Source organism: Giraffa tippelskirchi, chromosome 10 (genome assembly GCF_054371585.1).
Source record: "Giraffa tippelskirchi isolate mGirTip1 chromosome 10, T2T-mGirTip1v1.2.pri, whole genome shotgun sequence".
Lineage (NCBI taxonomy): Eukaryota > Metazoa > Chordata > Mammalia > Artiodactyla > Giraffidae > Giraffa > Giraffa tippelskirchi.
In genome coordinates, this window is record NC_137284.1 from 110,978,513 (window position 1) to 110,995,052 (window position 16,540).

Sequence of the window (16,540 nt, forward strand, 5' to 3'; positions counted from 1 at the left end):
AAAAACTGAAAGAGAAATGATGAAGGACAAAGCTTCCCAGAATGAGATTCAAGAGTGTTTAATTCCGTGTCCATGACCTAACGCAAATGACTCCCCTCTGTCAGCACCCGAGCTGTGTGCTGGGCCTTGGCTCCAGGCAGCTGCTGACTACTGCTTGCCCCGTGCAGGTCTGGTGCCGCTGCATCACCACCATCTTCAACTACTTCGTGGTGACAAACTTCTTCTGGATGTTCGTAGAGGGCTGCTACCTGCACACGGCCATTGTCATGACCTACTCCACTGAGCGCCTGCGCAAGTGGCTCTTCCTCTTCATTGGATGGTGTGAGGGTCCTGGGGGGCCTGCAGGGTCTAGTGGGGAGAGGATACTGCTGACAGGGTCACCTCCTTTCATCTTGGGTCCAAGGATGGGACCACATTGCCATCTACCATCCCCAGGACAGTCTGAGGAGGCAGCCGCTCTCCTCCACAGTCCACAAATGGTCCTCCTCTTCTGGCTTGGAACGGCTGATCCAAAGACCTTTGTCTCTCTCCTCGAAAGAGAAGCTGGCCAGCTCCACTTCTCTATCAAAAAATCTCAGAAAATCACCCTGTCCCCTCATCTCTCTGACCTGCTTGGAGGGGACAGCTGAGAGTGGGGGAGGGGTGGGGCAGGGGTCTAGGAACAGGGCCCACCAAGGTCCCAGATGGCCTGCAGTTGAATGATTTGAAACAATGTCCTAGCCCTTTGTGGTCCCCTCACTCTGTGCTCTACAAGAGGGTCTCCTGACCATCTCTCTGTCCACTGCAGCTGTGTCTGCCCTTCTTTCAGGCGTCCCCTGCCCTATCGTCATTGCCTGGGCCATTGGCAAGCTCTACTATGAGAATGAACAGTAAGTAGGACTGGCCAGCTATGGGTAGGAACAGCAGCCATGCCAGGACAGATTCACTTTTCCATTGTTCTAAAATTGAAAAACTTTCCCCGGCACCCAGAGGTACTCATGTGATAGGTATCAAGTCAACTTTGTGGAATTGAGTTAGCAATCATGGTTCCTTTAGGCGTCCAATGCATGACCCCCTTGGCCTTTGGTAAGGCCTCCTCCTGGAGCTGGGTGTGGCGAGCCTGGCCTGGGCCATATGGAGGAGGCCAAGGACTCCCAGGTTTCAGGCCAGAGCACATCCAAGACTGTGGCATTGAGCCACTCACAGATGTCCCGGGTCAGGCCAGTGGACCCTGGTTTTACTCTGCATCCCAGTCTCTGCCTGGGGTGCAGAGTTCCACGCTGGGACCCTCTGCACCAGAGAGTTTGAAATAGCCTCAGCACAGATGGTGGCAACAGGTCAGCCAAGGAACAGTGGGGAAGTTGGGAGCCACCAGCTGAGAAAAGAGAGGACAAGGAACGTCAGTCTCTATGTTCAGATCTTCTAGCAGTCTCCAAGGCTGGAGAGAATAGATGAGATTTAGGGGCAGAGACAGGAAAGGGGTAGGTTCCAGGCTCCTAGCAATAAACGCTGCCCAAGAGTGAGAGGGCTGCCTTGAGAGGTAGTGAGCTTCCCGTCATGGGGGCATTTAAGCAAAGAAAAAAATCCCTGTGCTAGGAGGGCAGCAGTGAGGCACACACCTAGGCAGTGTGCACTGGATGGCCTCCAAGGTTGGGGAAGACATAGAACTTCCTGAAGTCTGTGGGGCCCTTTCTGAGGTCCAAAAAGAGTTACTGACAAAGCCAAACTGGGTCCTGGGCTAACCCTGCTCCCAGACCCTGAAGCTTCTCCACTCCTGGCATCCCCAGAGAATAGCCAACCAGCGTAGAAACAGGCTTCCTCCCCTGAGTGAATGAGGCCGGGGATCCACCGGGATAAGGCTCCCGCCTCCACACCTGCGGCTTTGTGTGGCTAAGTGTCTGGCACAGGAGCAGCGTGTTCCAAGCAATGTGGGAACAGGTGGTACAGGCCGTTGGGCTTTGGGCCAGCGAGGAGGAACCCAGCTCTCCATTCATGAGCCTCTTGTGGGTCCAGCCCTGTGCCCAGCAGTCTGGGATGGGGGTGGGGGAGTGAGGAGAAGGAGACCCAGGGCCTCCCTCAGCCTACCTGAGGAGACAAGACCCTCCACGTAGGGCAAAAGGCAGCCCAGGAGTGAGCCAAGGAAGTCAGTGGGTCTGGGGCTGTCCATCCAGGCTTTAGGGGGAGGTGCAGCCATGGAGATGGGGTCTCAGAAAGGATCAAGCCAGAGGACCCTGGCTTCGAGGCTACAGTGGTCCCAGGCTCTGGTTCAGCAGGCCACTTACAGCCACCCCATCTTTGCAGGTGCTGGTTTGGCAAGGAGCCCGGCGACCTGGTGGACTATATCTACCAGGGCCCCATCATCCTCGTGCTCTTGGTAGGTCCTCGATGGGAACTGGGACGGGGCTGGGCACCCGGAGGACTGCAGAGGACCCACCGCAGAGATGCTGGGGAAGGACGTGGCCTGGAGCAGCCCCTCCCCCTGCCCCCCCCCCCCCTACACACTACCACACTGCTTGGCACTCCGTTTTTCAACGCTCTACACCCTGGTGCAGCCCCCTTCCCCTCTCTGGCCCTCGTGTCCTTTCTCTGGGCAGAGAGTGGGTCTGACTGGCAGATTTCTAGTGCCTCTGACATCTGACATCCCCTTGCCAGTTTCAATGTTGAGACAGCCAGGCGAGGGGACAGGGGGCAACTGGTGGCAAGAGAAGGGTCTGCAGGATTTGGTTCAGCCCAGACCTACCTCTCCCTCCACCCGCAGAGACCTCCTCCAGGGCTCAGCCCACCACCCCCAGCCTGGAGCAGTGGGACCAAATGAAGCAAAGCATAATGAGCAATTGTTCCTTACCCAGCTCCCCGCCCTTTGCCAAAAGTATTCACATCTAAGATATAATTGCAGCCATGTCTCTAAACCAGGACGAGCTTTAATTAAGGTAGAGTTTAAGTAGAGGCTGCATTCTGCAAAAAAATGAACCCATTATATATCATACATTAAAAAAAAAAAAAAGAAACGTACAAAAGAGCCCCATAAGAAATTGGCATTTACGTAAGACTTATTTCAGGCTTGGTAATTTCAGACTCTTGTATGTACCAGCTTCCTTAAAGGGCCACTCACTCCCTATGGGAAGCTTGAGAGGGAACTCATCCCCCTCTTGCACACAGCGGGTGCCTAATGGGGGTTTCTTTGGTCTACCTTAGAGACAATGACTGTTTATCTCTTTTTATCTCCTTACTCTCCACCCTTTTGTAACTTCCTCCAGGATTCATTTGACCCCTTCTTTGGAGTGTCCTTGATATATATGACTAAGAAGGTTTTTTACCCACTGCCTGAAACTCTACTATCAGGGCTCCATTCATTTCAGAAATGGAAGCCAGTCGTTGTCAGCAGTCAGTTGAGGGGATCATTGTCCTTGGATTCCCAGCTGCAATGAGTCACTACTGATCCCCTCCACAGTGTGAATGGAAACCCCATGAGACCCATCACTTCCCCACCAGCAGCTGAGAGCCCATTCTGAAGGGAGAAGGCTTCTGATGAGCCTGAGAACCAGCCAAGGAAGGCTGACCTGGGTGGGGTGTGAGCCCCCTCTGCAAAGATGTTGGACAGCAGTGAGGAAATGCACAGAGAAGGGGGACAGGCTTGGAAGCCCCAATGTGTGTGTGTGTATGTGTTAGTCACTCAGTCATGTCAGACTGAAGTGACTTAGCAGCAGCAGCATGTCAGACTCTTTGCCACCCTATGGACTGTAGCCTGCCAGGCTTCTCTGCCCTTGGAATTCTCCAAGCAAGAATACTGGGGTGGGTTGCTACACCCTTCTCCAGGGGAATCTTCCTGACCTAGGGAAGGAACCCTGGTCTCCTCCATTAGCAGGCAGATTCTTTACCTTCTGAGCCACCAGGGAAGCCAGGAAGGCCCAATGCCAAGACCTTATTCCCGCCTCCTGTCCATGCCCCCTTCTTTGGTTCCACCCTCACCAAGGGCCCTGTGCTTGTCTTTCCCTGTGGACCCAGCCCACACTCTGCTATGTGCATGGACAGGGCTTCCAGGTTCTAAGTTCAACCCTTCCAGAAGCTCTATCTTCATTTCCAGTCCTCACATCCTTGAAGCCTGGAGGTAGGGATAATGCTCCCATTTCACAGATGAAGAACCTGAGAGATGAAATGTCTATACAGAGTTACCACTAATAGCTAGCTGAGACCTAAGGGCAGGTCACCCACCACCTCCTGCTGTCCTTTCCGTTGGATAGGAGCTCGGTGCCCCTGCCACCCCTGCTCTCCCCTGGCAGTTCACAACTGTCTGAGAGACCCATGCTCATTTCTGGGTTCTGGGAAGTGAGTTGGCTTGGTTGGGTTTGCAGGAGGCTGTTGTCACTGTTGTTGAAGTGGGAAAAGCAGAAGCTCAGTGCTCTCCATGAGTATTTGAACGTGAGCCGACCTTCCCAGACAGGCTCGGTGGCAATCCCTACTAGACTGGCAAGGAAGCAGAAGCTCAGAAAGGTTAATTAAGCAATTTTCCCAAGGCCACGCAGATTCTAGTTGGAATAGCTGAAATTAGAGCCGTGTGTGTTCATGTGGGAGGTGGTCCCCGGGAGTACAATGAGAGTGAAAGTACAATACAAGGAAGGAAACCAACAAAGGTGAAGTGATGAGCAGGCTTCCACAGGGCAACAAGTGGAAGAGTCTCAGAACTGACCCTCGGTTGGGAAGCCGGGTTACTTACCCACACGTTTCATGTCCTATGAGTGGAGGATGCCCTGGGGACCTGGAATCCCCACGTTTCCAGGCCCCTCTCTGTTTTATGGCTGAGCTAGCTCCCCTGGCACCAAAGAAAGCCCCCAACCTGGGAACTGCCCCATGCACCATAGGTGAATGGTGAATGGCACGTGAGGTCTGTCTGGCGAAAGACTTGGCTCTTTGTTCCATGGATGGTGTCTTCCCCAGCAGCATCTCAGCTTCCTCTGTTCCAAATGCAGGTTCCAGGGCCCTTGTCTGCCACTGGGAATCTCTGGGGTGGGTCCAGGATCTGTATTTAGAATAAGCACCTTTGATGTGCATACTCTAGGTGAAGAACTATGGTGTGTCCAGTGGCCTTGTGGTCAGGGATGTGAGTCGTCTAGGCTTTCTGCATGGCCCAGACAGGGCCCTGCATGTAGTTGGACTCAGGACCTGGGCCTCTGAGACGCTATAGATCCAGGCAAGACTAGCAGGCTGGCTATGTTTCTTGAGCCAGTGAATGTGCATGACAAGAAGCTGAGGCTGGGAGAGGTGGGAAGAGGGAGCCGAGATGTGATGGCAGCACCCCAATACCCAGAGTTGGAGGAACATGGAGGACACCCCCAAGGGCTGAGTGGGGCTTCTTCTTCTGGCCTGGGTTTAAAGGACAGGAGGAATCATGTCTGAAGCCAAGAAGGAAGAGATGTTAGGCCTCCCCCTTCCCCGCCTACCTCTGCACATGCGCAGACAGGGAAGATTTGGGAAGTTGTGGGGAGGGTGGTGTCAGCGCCTCCCTGGGGAAGGGAGGAAGGTGCCTGTAGTTAAATGAGGTGGAGAAGATGTAAATGGGGAGGCTGGGAGCCAAGCTCAAAAGGAAGGAGTGACTTTGGGGCTCCACAGACCAGGCTGAGATGGGTGGGAACAGTGTCACCAACTCCTGCCTGGTGTGAGGAGAGGGGATAAGGCCTCGTCTCCCAGACCCTCCACACTAGCCCCTGTCCTGCTCTTGCCACACAGAATGGGGCCCTGTAACTCAAAGGTGCTCAGCAACTGCTTATTGGGTGGATGGATGGGCGGGTAGGTGGTTAGTGAATCTGTGTATGTTATCTGTTAAGTAAGTGAGAGGGTGGGTGGGTAGATAAATTGATGAATAGAATGTTGAATAGATATTTAGATGGATGGCTGGCTGGTTGGATGGATGGGTAGATGAATGTCACACATTAAATAAGTGGGTAGGTAGGTAGAGAAGTTAATAAATGGATGGTCGAGTAATATTTGGATGGATGGTTTAAAGGAATGATGGATAAAAGTGAGTGGATAATTTAATTGGTTAGAGGGTTTATGGACAATTATTGAATAAGGTTTAAAAGGCAGGGAAATATATAAGAAGTGAGAGTATATTTTGATTCCAATAACCTCTATGCTCAGAGAAGTTAGGAAGAATCAGAAAAGGTCAAGTGTTTTGTATCACTTGTATGAGAAAATTAGGATCTACCTATGTGTCAAAGTGACCTCAAGATCCAGGAGAATATACCAGAAACCCAGGAGCTAGAGATTAGTGAGCCTTAAGAAGAAGCAAGGTGCATTAGGCCATGGCAGCCCTGGCTGATAGCTTCCACCTCCCCTCACCCTGGGTTCACCAGGCTGTGCCGCTACGGTTCAAGAGCACCAGGCTGTGACTGAAGAGGGACCCCCCACCCCACCCCAGGCCCCTGGACCATCCTCAAGCTTAGGGGTGATCCAGAGGCCACAGGGATGTCTGTGTCCCCAGACTCCCTGTCTGGGATCTAGAACTTAGGAGACTTCAGAAATGTCAGAGTCTCAGGCTCGGAGCTCGAGATGGATGTGTGTGCATATGCACACATACTCAGACGTGTGTACACACATGACCCAGCAGACACCCCTGGGCTAATATGTATCTCCCTCTTTCCTGGGAGAGATTCCCTGGGTGTCAGGCCTATGGTGCTCACTTTCTTGTCTACTTGTACTTGTATGAACAGAGACACAGGTGTGCCCACGTCCCCAGATACACACATCCCAGCACAGAGCACAGACCCACTTGGAACGTTGAGAGGGCAGCACATGGGCACACAGACAAGCCGACACTTGCACGCCTACAGAGACCACACACAGCCTGAAGCTGCCCCCGGAGGCCACATGGGCAGGCCCTGGGGAGAGGCTGGGTGTGGCAGGCTCTGATGCTGAGAGAAGGCTCAGAATGAGGAAAAATGAGGCTCTTCTAGGAGCCTCAGAGTCAGCCCAGGAGCCTGCTCATCCCCATGGCCTCAGAGGTGTCTGTGAATATTTTAGAGTTTTCCTCTAAAAAATGAATGGTGAGAGATTAATCATTCCTCCCAGCAACTGAGTTATTAATCACTCCATCTGGCCGGGTCCGCTCCACCAGGGCAGGGCCATCCTCTGTCCAACGGGCCTCCAGGAGCCCCTCAGTTGACATGTGAGGGCCCTGCAGCAGGGGAGTATGGGGGGAAGGCCAAGCAGGGCCCTGGGTTCCTGTGGCATCCCTGGGGAGGGCACGGATTTGGGGACTCTGAGGAGTTGTGCCTTAGGAAGGAGTGAAATTTGTTCACTCCCTCCAAGTCTGTGTTCCCTCCCTCGGGTCTGGGGGTGGAGAAGCAGGCTTTGGAACCATCAGGTGACAGGGGACTGTGCAAATGGGGTACCTGCCTGCCCTTAGAAGGGAAGAGCAAAGGCCTTGGGACCCCACGCATGTGCTGAGGTGACAGGTGGAACGGGAGTGTGCATGGGACATGGATTTTCAGGGGGTTGCAGGGGAGAAGGCTGTCTCTCAGCTCGTCCCCATCTCATGGCTCTGCCTTTTTCCCTCCCTGCCCTTCTCCATCCAGATCAACTTTATATTTCTGTTCAACATTGTCAGGATTCTAATGACAAAGTTACGAGCATCCACCACATCGGAGACGATCCAGTACAGGTAAGTAGTGATGGGTGCCTCGACCCTCAGCAGGGAAGGAATGAGGAGGCCATCTGGGCCATCCCCCTGCCTCTGGGCAGGACCCTCTGAGTTTCACCTGGGGGCCTCGCTCAGGCTCCCAGAAGAAACACCAGCCAGTGAGGACCCACCTGCAGCATGGGCTCAGATGGGTCTTGTCACCTTTTCCCCCTCCGCCCCGCAGGAAGGCGGTAAAGGCCACCCTGGTTCTCCTGCCCCTTCTGGGCATCACCTACATGCTCTTCTTCGTCAACCCTGGGGAGGACGAGCTGTCGCAGATTGTGTTCATCTATTTCAATTCCTTCCTGCAGTCGTTCCAGGTGGGTTGAATGGTGGGATGGGGCTGCAGTGAGCTTCCCTGCCCTGGCATACTCAGGCACCCCTGGCCTCATAGAGCACTTCACTGGGGCTGGTGCCCATGGGGTTCACTTCATACCCACTGAAATACAAGTGTGTGCACATCCAGGGTCAGGTGGGCCCACCCCCGACTGGATCAGGGTCACCTTTGCCTGCACCTACTGCAGGCCCCAGCTCCTGCTCTGAGGACTTATGGCAATGAACCCTGGTAAACCTGCTCCATGATGGGGGTGCCAACCCAGCTCTGAGCCTCTGGAGTCCCGAGTCAGAGTGTTCCTCCAGTTATCCCATCCCTGCTCCAACCCCCACCCCCCAGGCAGAGTGGCTCTCCCAGCAGGTCACTGACCACTCCCTCTTCCTTCCCAGGGTTTCTTTGTGTCTGTCTTCTACTGCTTCTTCAATGGAGAGGTATGACACCTGTCCCGGGGAGGCCTGGGCTCCGAGGTCCTCAGACCCCACTCCAGGGCAATTTGAGGGGAGTCCCTGACTCTGGAAAAGGGAGGGCCAGAGAAACTACTCAACTCTGGGGAGACAGGAATCCTGTCTCAGGGACTCCAACCAGTTTAGAAGGTCGACTCTGCAGGCGGAAACAATACACCAGCTCTCCACAATGCACCCAGAAAGCTGGGTGGACAGGAGCCCAGGCCGCAGGGGCTCATGGGAGAGGGAAGCCAGAACACGAGTGATGACAGGAGAGCGCTTTCCAGGAGTGAGGTGTGAGCCGTGCATCCAGGCTTTTATGGACCAGGGAACAGAAAGACACCAGCGCATCCTTTCCCATCTCCCTACTGCTGCAGGGATAACAGGCCTCCAGGTGGGTTCAGGGAGCCAGGCTCCAGTGAAGCCTGGTGAGCTTTACAAAGCCCAGAATCCCAGCAGAGCGGACTTGCAGGAGAGAGGCTCACTCAGGCCTGTGGTGGGTGAGGACCCACTGTGGGTGCTAGGGCAGAAAGCACACACCCTCCCAGGGCTTGAGGGTTTCCACACACTGCAGAGGAAGGCCAGTGATAGCCTGAGGCCCCTTCACCTGCCCATGCACAGAGTGATAATGGGGTCTGCATGCTGGGGTCTCTGTCAATTAAAGCAGACCCGAGGTAGGAGAGTCCACAGTGGAGACCAGCATGGGCTGCTAGAGGGCAGAGAGAGAAGGAGCCACTAAAGCAAGCAAACAGTGAATGCTTGTGGAGCATTTATTCTGTTTAGCCACATGGCAGGCCAGCATGTGGGGGACATGATCCATTTTGCAGAAAATTCTTCCATTGCAATGCAGATGAGAATAGAGTGGCACCAGTGACAGGTCTTGAAATGAGTAGAGCTCCATCTCAGCTGCATGCTGGGGTAAGCAGGGCATATCTTGCAGGGGCATAGAGAAGATCAGGGCTACAGAGGACGTGAGAAGGACCCTGCTTTTGGAACCAGCCCATCCCTGGGCATGAGGGTGGCAGTCAGGTGGGCCACCTCAGCTTCCCGTGATGGCCCAGCAAGAGGCAGGGGGCCAGGGAGAGGACTGGCTGGGACCTCTAGATCATCCTCCCCCTCCCCTGCAGGTACGCTCAGCTGTGAGGAAGAGGTGGCACCGCTGGCAGGACCATCATTCCCTCCGAGTCCCCGTGGCCCGGGCCATGTCCATCCCCACGTCACCCACGCGGATCAGCTTCCACAGCATCAAGCAGACGGCTGCTGTATGACCCCTGAGTGCCCCCATCTCGCCCATCACTTGACCACCAGGACAGCATCCCCATTTTCCTCTAGCACCTTTCTCTTGGTTCTTCCAGCTATGTAGGCCCTGGTGGGGGCAGAGAGAAGGGAAGCACAAGGGGGTCTCAGGAACCAGGGTCAGTGGGGCCCCAAGTCTCAGTGTGAGAGGGAGCCGAGCCGAGAAGTCACAGGAACCCCCAGAGACGAGCAGGTCACAGATCTTCAGGCATTGCCCACACGAGCCTCTGGCTGGACCCTTACTGCCACCCTGTTATAAGACAAAGAACTGAGGCCCAGAGCCAGGAAGGGCTTTCATGACAGACCAGGGGCTCCTCTGCCCCCACTCACAGCTAAGGGTCTTCCCACCAGCAACAGGGTGATAGCTGGCCCCTCCAAGCCTTCTGCCTCTGTGTTCAGTGGCGCCCCCTGCAGTTGGAGGGAGGCACAGCAGCTGAAGAGATGAATTCCACTGGCTTCATCCCAGGGACTCTCAACCTAGGGAAGACTCACCTACCCGCCACCCCTGACCCCATCCTCCTGCCCCTTGGGCTCTTAGAAGGATATGCTGCCTCCTGTCCTGAGGGGCCTCTTCTCAACCTGGTCCACAGATTCAGAGCCTGGGGGAGGAGCAGGGGAGGAGCAAGATGCTGCCAGGACGGCACAAACTCTTAGACCAATGAGATACGAGATACGTAGTACAGGACAAAACAGGGAGGAGAAGCCTGGGGGGCAGGTTGAGAGAAGGAATAGGGTAGAAAGAGCAGAAACCAAATTTCTACTTTGGTGACTGGAACTAAGGGGCTTCAGTCTCCCCTTCAGAAACATCTGTGCTATCTGAGAAATAAACCATGCCTTTGTGGAAACGCAGCCTCCCCTCAGGGGAGGGGTGCTGTGGGCCAAGGATGGTGGCCCGGGTCCACCCTCATTTGCAGAGACTCTCGCCCTGGCCTGGGGCCGGTTCCCCCTCTCCACCAATGCCTGCGGGTCTGTCCCTTATGTTCACCCAGGCCAATGTCTGCCCTTCCTGCTAACGCAAAGGCAGTTTAATTCAGCATGAAGGAGAGCTGCACCCCAGCAGGCTGCAGCCTGTTCCCGTTTCCTGTTCTGGAGTCTCAAGGGAGGTGTAGAGCTGGCCCCTGCAGTCTCCATGGGCAACAACCAGGGCTGGCTCCATCTTGGCCTCCATCTGCCCTTCCCTCCAGGAGAGGGTGGGAGTCAAAGGGCAGGAAGAGCCATCAGGCCAGGGTTTGAAAGAGCTTTTGCTCTTGGTATACCGCCCCCCCCCATATTTTTAAAATTATGTATCTCATCTTGCACATTTTTAAGTTGGCATCTAATATTTTTCACATAAATTTTAAAACTTGTGAAGGATGTGATATCTGATATTTGGTAAATATTTACATTTTAAAATAAAACTGCCACAATGCTTTACAATACATCATATGAAATCCAAACAGTGGTGATTTAATACTCTCATCTATTTTTTTTTTTTTAATGCAACCTGCTCTTCCTTAACAGCTGGAAATTTTAGGATGTTCCTTTTCTCCTGGAACTTGTACTTTCATCCTTTTTCCCCTACAGAATTTCTTAGTAATGCAGCATTTTTTTATAGCTGAAAGTTTATTTCTTACCTTATCATACTTCTCTGCCACAAATAAATATTTAGAAATTAGAATTGAAATAACTTCCTATGACAAAACATTCTAAGGGTTTTTTTTAAAAAAGTCTTCTGGATTGAGTTATTACAACTGATTTTTGACATAAAATATAATGTACAAGTGATTAAGACAATATAGATGTCTAAAATTTTTTATAAGTAACTGCTGAACCTAGAAAGGAAAATATTGAAAAAATATCTTAGTGAAACAAATAAGAAATTATTTGTGAATCTGTGGATGCATCAGGACCCAGTCTCTTTATTTTCTTTCATTTTTGTAGCTCTACATGCTGAGAAGCCTTTCACACAAATAAGTACAATAGATGTCATCCAATTCTCCGAACTCTTTTTGACATGTGTGCCAAAAATTGCACAGTGATTTATCATCAGAGGTGATCTGTCAACTGGCCACGTGATTAAGTCCTCTGTAAATGAGGCTGCGAAAAATGAAACGAACAACCTCAGACTTGTCAAGGGCTTTGCTGTGTGGAGAATATGCTTTTTGGGTGGTTCACCCAGAGCACCTGGACTTCCTCCGGAGCTGGGGCTGGGAAGGGTGGGGTTAAGCCCTGGGAGGTGCTCCCATGAGATGCAGGAGGGGGACGCTCTGCTTCACACATGTGCAGCAGAGAGAGGTGGGGGGCCCTGACTCCCATGTGCAGAGCCCTTGCAGGTCTTGGAAAGTCTCCCTTCGCCCTCAGAGATGACACAAAGGCTGTTTCCATTAGCATCATTGTGGGCCCTTGCAGAGCAAGGAGCAGCAAATGACTCAGGCCCAAGAGGCCACTTGGAGAGCCCTGCTGCTGGAGGAGCTGAGTGTTTGTCAGAGCAGCGCAGAGAACTCGGGCAGGCAGCTGCAGAGGCTCAGTGCCATGTCCCAGCCACTCATTACCCCTCCAGGCTTCTCCCTGGAGGCCCTACCCTGGAGTGCCCCCAGATGTCGCTAACACTTGTGCAGCAAGGTTAGCCAGAGGGACCGTTTGACTCAGTTCCCTCTGCAGTTCAGAGAGGCCCCTCCTCAGTCCTACGCTGACCCTGCAGCCCCTCATTACCGGGGCTCGTGGTCACAGCTCCAGTGAGCTCTGGCTTGAAATGCCACCAGAGTCATTAGGCCCTGTCTCTGGGTCCTCCAGTCATTAACCTCGTTCAGCCCCTGTTCCTTGCAGCCAAGCCCATCCTTGTTAGCATCTACTTCAGTGTAGACAGTCCCTTGTCTGCTGGCCTTCCTGGAAAGCGGCCTCATTAGCAGACTCACGTTTTGAGCAGGCAAGTTCCCAGACCCCTGCGCCCATAGGCTCTCCTGTTTAACCCTTTCACCTCCTGTGATTTATAAAGCTAGGAAAGACTTGAGACCACAATGGTAGTCCTCACACCAGGCTTCTGGCTCCCCTGCCTGTCAGAGACCACAGACAGAGCCCTGTCCCCAGCTCGACTGCCACCTCCTGGCTCATCATCACAGTGAAGTCACAAAGTGCCTGCTGGGGTATGAGCCAGTAATGACACATATGTCAGCAATCGTGGCAGGTGATGGTGGCAAGTGAAAGGCAGGTCTGACATTTCCCTGCTGGGAGGATCTGTTCAGAAGCCTCCAGACCCCTGGTTTCCAGTGGAGGACAGTAACTAGCAGAAAAGAAAAGGGACTTAAGGTGGAGATGAGATGCAGAAACTGAGTGCCAGCAGGTGGATTTACATAGAGTGGAGACACACACAGAAGCTCACAGACACCACTGAGGCCACAAAGGGAGGCCTGGATGGACAGAGAAACACCTAGGGATGTGCAGAGGAGGACCCAGACACTAGACACACACGTGTCCATCAGTCAGTCATTCCCCATTTACTGAGCACCACTGTGGACCCAGTATGGAAGTAACACAATAGATTAGACAAGGTTCCTATTTCAAGAAACTCAAAATCTAGTGGAGAAGAAACAGTCTCCAAACAGTACAAAGAGTAAAATCAGGAAAAAGGACTGGTGCTCTGCGTCACATTTGTCTGAGTACGTGGTAGGAGCCACAATGCTGCTTGGATAAATGAATAAGAGCCAGATGTACAGAAACTTCCAAATGTTAACCACTGCACTTTGAAAAGAGAGCCTGAGGAGAAAGAATCTTCTGGGGCTGCGTCCAAGTCCAGTTTGGATATCTGCTTGTTGGACAGACCCATGAGCGGGGCGAGGAGGGAGGCGCTGATCTAACTCCGGAAGGTAATCAGCGTTCAGCCTCTGCTGTGACTAAAACAAAGTAATTAATTGTGATTCTTAATTAGCTCTGTAGGGCACTGAGTAAGGCCCCCTCTGGTTCCTGGAGGCCTGACAGTGATTAACAGTCTGGATCATGGATCCCCATGGAGGCTCCTTTGCCCACGCAGGCAGAGAAATTCAAAGACCTGTCACTTCTCCCTGCCTCCTCCAGTTCCGGCTTCCTGTTCTCTGGGGTGGACTGGTGGCAGGCCTGCAAGTGACCCTGCAGCTGCCTCCTCGTTTTCTTATTCTTTCAGCTCAGCCCAAATACCTTGTCCTTTCAGAGTTTTCCAAAGGGTACACTATGGGGTCTGTGTCTCTAGTTCCTGAGCAAATGAACTTCCCCAACCCTGGGTCTCCAGACCCATCTCATTCCTCCACCTGATAGATTCTGGACTCTCCTTGCACCATCAACATGCAGACTTGAATGTTGAAGTCTGCATCTGAAGGAATGAGGAGAAAGTCCTTCCTTGGAAATGTGACGGATTCTTTTCCCTAGAAAAATACAAAGGTATAACACAAAAACATATAGTGTATTCAATAGTGCATGTCTATACAAATGCTCACAGGAACCATGGATCCAAGCTTAAAAGCCCCTAACCTCAGGATAAAATTACAATGCTCTAATTTAGCTAGTGGGCTTCCCAAGTGGCTCAGTGGTAAATAATCCACCTGCCAATATAAGAGACTCAGGAGACGTGAGTTCAATCCCTGAGTGGGGAAGATTCCCCTGGAGGGGGAAATGGCAACCCATTCCAGGATTCTTGCCTGGAGAATCCCATGGACAAAGAAGCCTAGTGGGCTACAGTCCATAGGGCTGCAAAGTTGGACACGACTGAGCATGCACATACAGCAGCATGCACAATTTAGCTAAAAATGAATTCTCTGCATTGATGGTGTGGGTTGGAAGCACAAGGGCATTTAAAGTCACACAGGTTTATGAGCCCACTCCAGGCCTCCCAAAATATGGAGAGTGGAAATTCGCACTTTTAACAACCATCCTCACATAGGAGGTCCCTGGGGGCCACCAGCATACAAGGCCATTCTTGGCTGTATCTCCCACTGTGCCAGCCTCTTCGGGCAGTGGGCAACTCCTCACTCACAGGTCCCTCCTTGGTGTCAGTTTGAGTCACGAGGAATGTGAGGGCAGGGCCTTGTCTGCCTCAGCCCTGAATTGTCATTACCCAGGGAAATGTCAGGGTTTCAAGAGAGGTTTCATTTTAACTAAGGATTCCAAAAGGATGAATCTGAAAACCACTGAATTTACACAATTTTAGTCCCTTGGTAAGGGGCTTCCCTCATAGCTCAGTCGGTAAAGAATCTGCCTGCAATGCAGGAGACCCAAGTTCGATTCCTGGGTCAGGAAGATCCCCTGGAGAGGGAAATAGCAACCCACTCCAGTATTCTTGCCTGGAATATCCCATGGACAGAGGAGCCTGGCAGGCTATAGCTCATGGGGTCAGAAGAGTCGGACACGACTTAGCAACTAAACCATCACCACCCTTGGTAAGAACTACTCAGAGGCTTCAGGGTTTTTGCAGTGTGGGGAAGATAGGTGTTTTAAGCTGAGTCAGTCAGTCAGTTCAGTCATTCACTCGTGTCCAACTCTGCAACCCCGCAGACTGCAGCAGGTCAGGCTTTCCTGTCCGTCACCAACTCCCGGAGCTTACTCAAACTCACGTCCATCGAGTTAGTGATGCCATCCAACCATCTCATCCTCTGTCGTCCCCTTCTCCTTCTGCCTTCAATCTTGCCCAGCATCAGGGTCTTTTCCAATGAGTCAGTTCTTCACATCAGGTAGCCAAAGGATTGGAGCTTCAGCTTCCGCATCAGTCCTTCCAATGAATATTCAGGACTGGTTTCCTTTAGGATTGACTGGTTTGATCTCCTTGCAGTCCAAGGGACTCTCAAGAGTCTTCTCCAACACCACAGTTCAAAAGCATCAATTCTGCGGTGCTCAGCTTTCTTTAGAGTCCAACTCTCACATCCATACATGACTACTGGAAAAACCATAGCTTTGACTAGACGGACTTTTGTCAGCAAAGTAACGTTATGGTAGTAACGTAATTTAAGTCGAGACTTAAGTTATATATGTATCTTTGGGCTAGTCATTTCGAAGTAAGCCAGTTTTTACACCAAAATACTGAATGTGGCAGCTGCCCTGGAGAAGATGCTTTCAGAAGTCATTCAAATATTTCTTGAGCACCTACTGAGTGCTAGGCACTTCTCTGGGCACAACAGAGGATATAGGCAGACTCAAAGTCTTGTCCTCATGGAATTGTTGACTTAAAAAAATGTACAATGTGACAGTTGTGAGTCAAGTTTTATTTGGGGCAAAATGGACTATAGCCCAGTAGATAGCTCTGAGAAACTGCTTCAAAGAGGAAGGTCACTATATATGTGATTTTGGTGAAGGGGGAATACATGCAATCAGGCACATATTTTTTGCAGAAGTTTCTGCTAGTCACGTGAAGGTTGCTGCTAATCACAAGGAACAGACATCACCATGAGGGATTTTAGTGGTTTTCTAGATATGAGGAGATACAAGAATTGGGCTCATAAAACTGGCTCCTGAAAACATCTAACTATCTGAAGACCTGTTCTGCCAGTTCTCCCCAGAGCACTGTGTGCCTCATTTCTGCTCTCTCCCCTGAATTCCTTCAGGGGGTGTTGAAAAACAGCAGCTGCAGCAGCACATGATCTAATCCTTGTAGAAGCAAGTGCCAATTTGTAGTTGATAAAGTTTATATTTCAATGGGGACACTGGAAATTAAACAGACAAAGAAGCAAAATATATTATCAAGTGTTAACCACTAAAGAGAACAAGGAAGAGAGTATGAAATGTGTATGGATCTGAATGTTCTGAGTAGGGAGGCAGGGTGTTGCTCAGTGTTGAAACTGTAGGTGAAATGGCTGGGGGAGGGTTCCTGGGGGT

The 16,540-nt window shown here is 51.9% G+C and overlaps 1 protein-coding gene across 12 annotated transcripts in view; it reads left to right on the forward strand.

Annotated features, from left to right (window-relative positions):
• CRHR2 (corticotropin releasing hormone receptor 2) overlaps positions 1-11,143 on the forward strand; it is a 45,409-nt gene extending 34,266 nt beyond the window's left edge. For 8 of the 12 annotated variants that reach the window (XM_081534808.1, XM_081534815.1, XM_081534816.1 and 5 more), the window contains 7 exons: positions 168-321; positions 809-869; positions 2,281-2,353; positions 7,551-7,636; positions 7,839-7,974; positions 8,378-8,419; positions 9,559-11,143. In XM_081534808.1, coding sequence (XP_081390934.1) covers positions 168-321; positions 809-869; positions 2,281-2,353; positions 7,551-7,636; positions 7,839-7,974; positions 8,378-8,419; positions 9,559-9,699 — 693 coding nt within the window. In that variant the 3' untranslated portion in view covers positions 9,700-11,143. Of the gene's footprint in view, positions 1-167; positions 322-808; positions 870-2,280; positions 2,354-7,550; positions 7,637-7,838; positions 7,975-8,377; positions 8,420-8,560; positions 8,579-9,558 lie in introns of those variants that run through there. The other 4 variants (XM_081534809.1, XM_081534810.1, XM_081534818.1 and 1 more) reach the window with 3 other exon arrangements.
• The last annotated feature ends 5,397 nt before the right edge of the window (positions 11,144-16,540 follow it).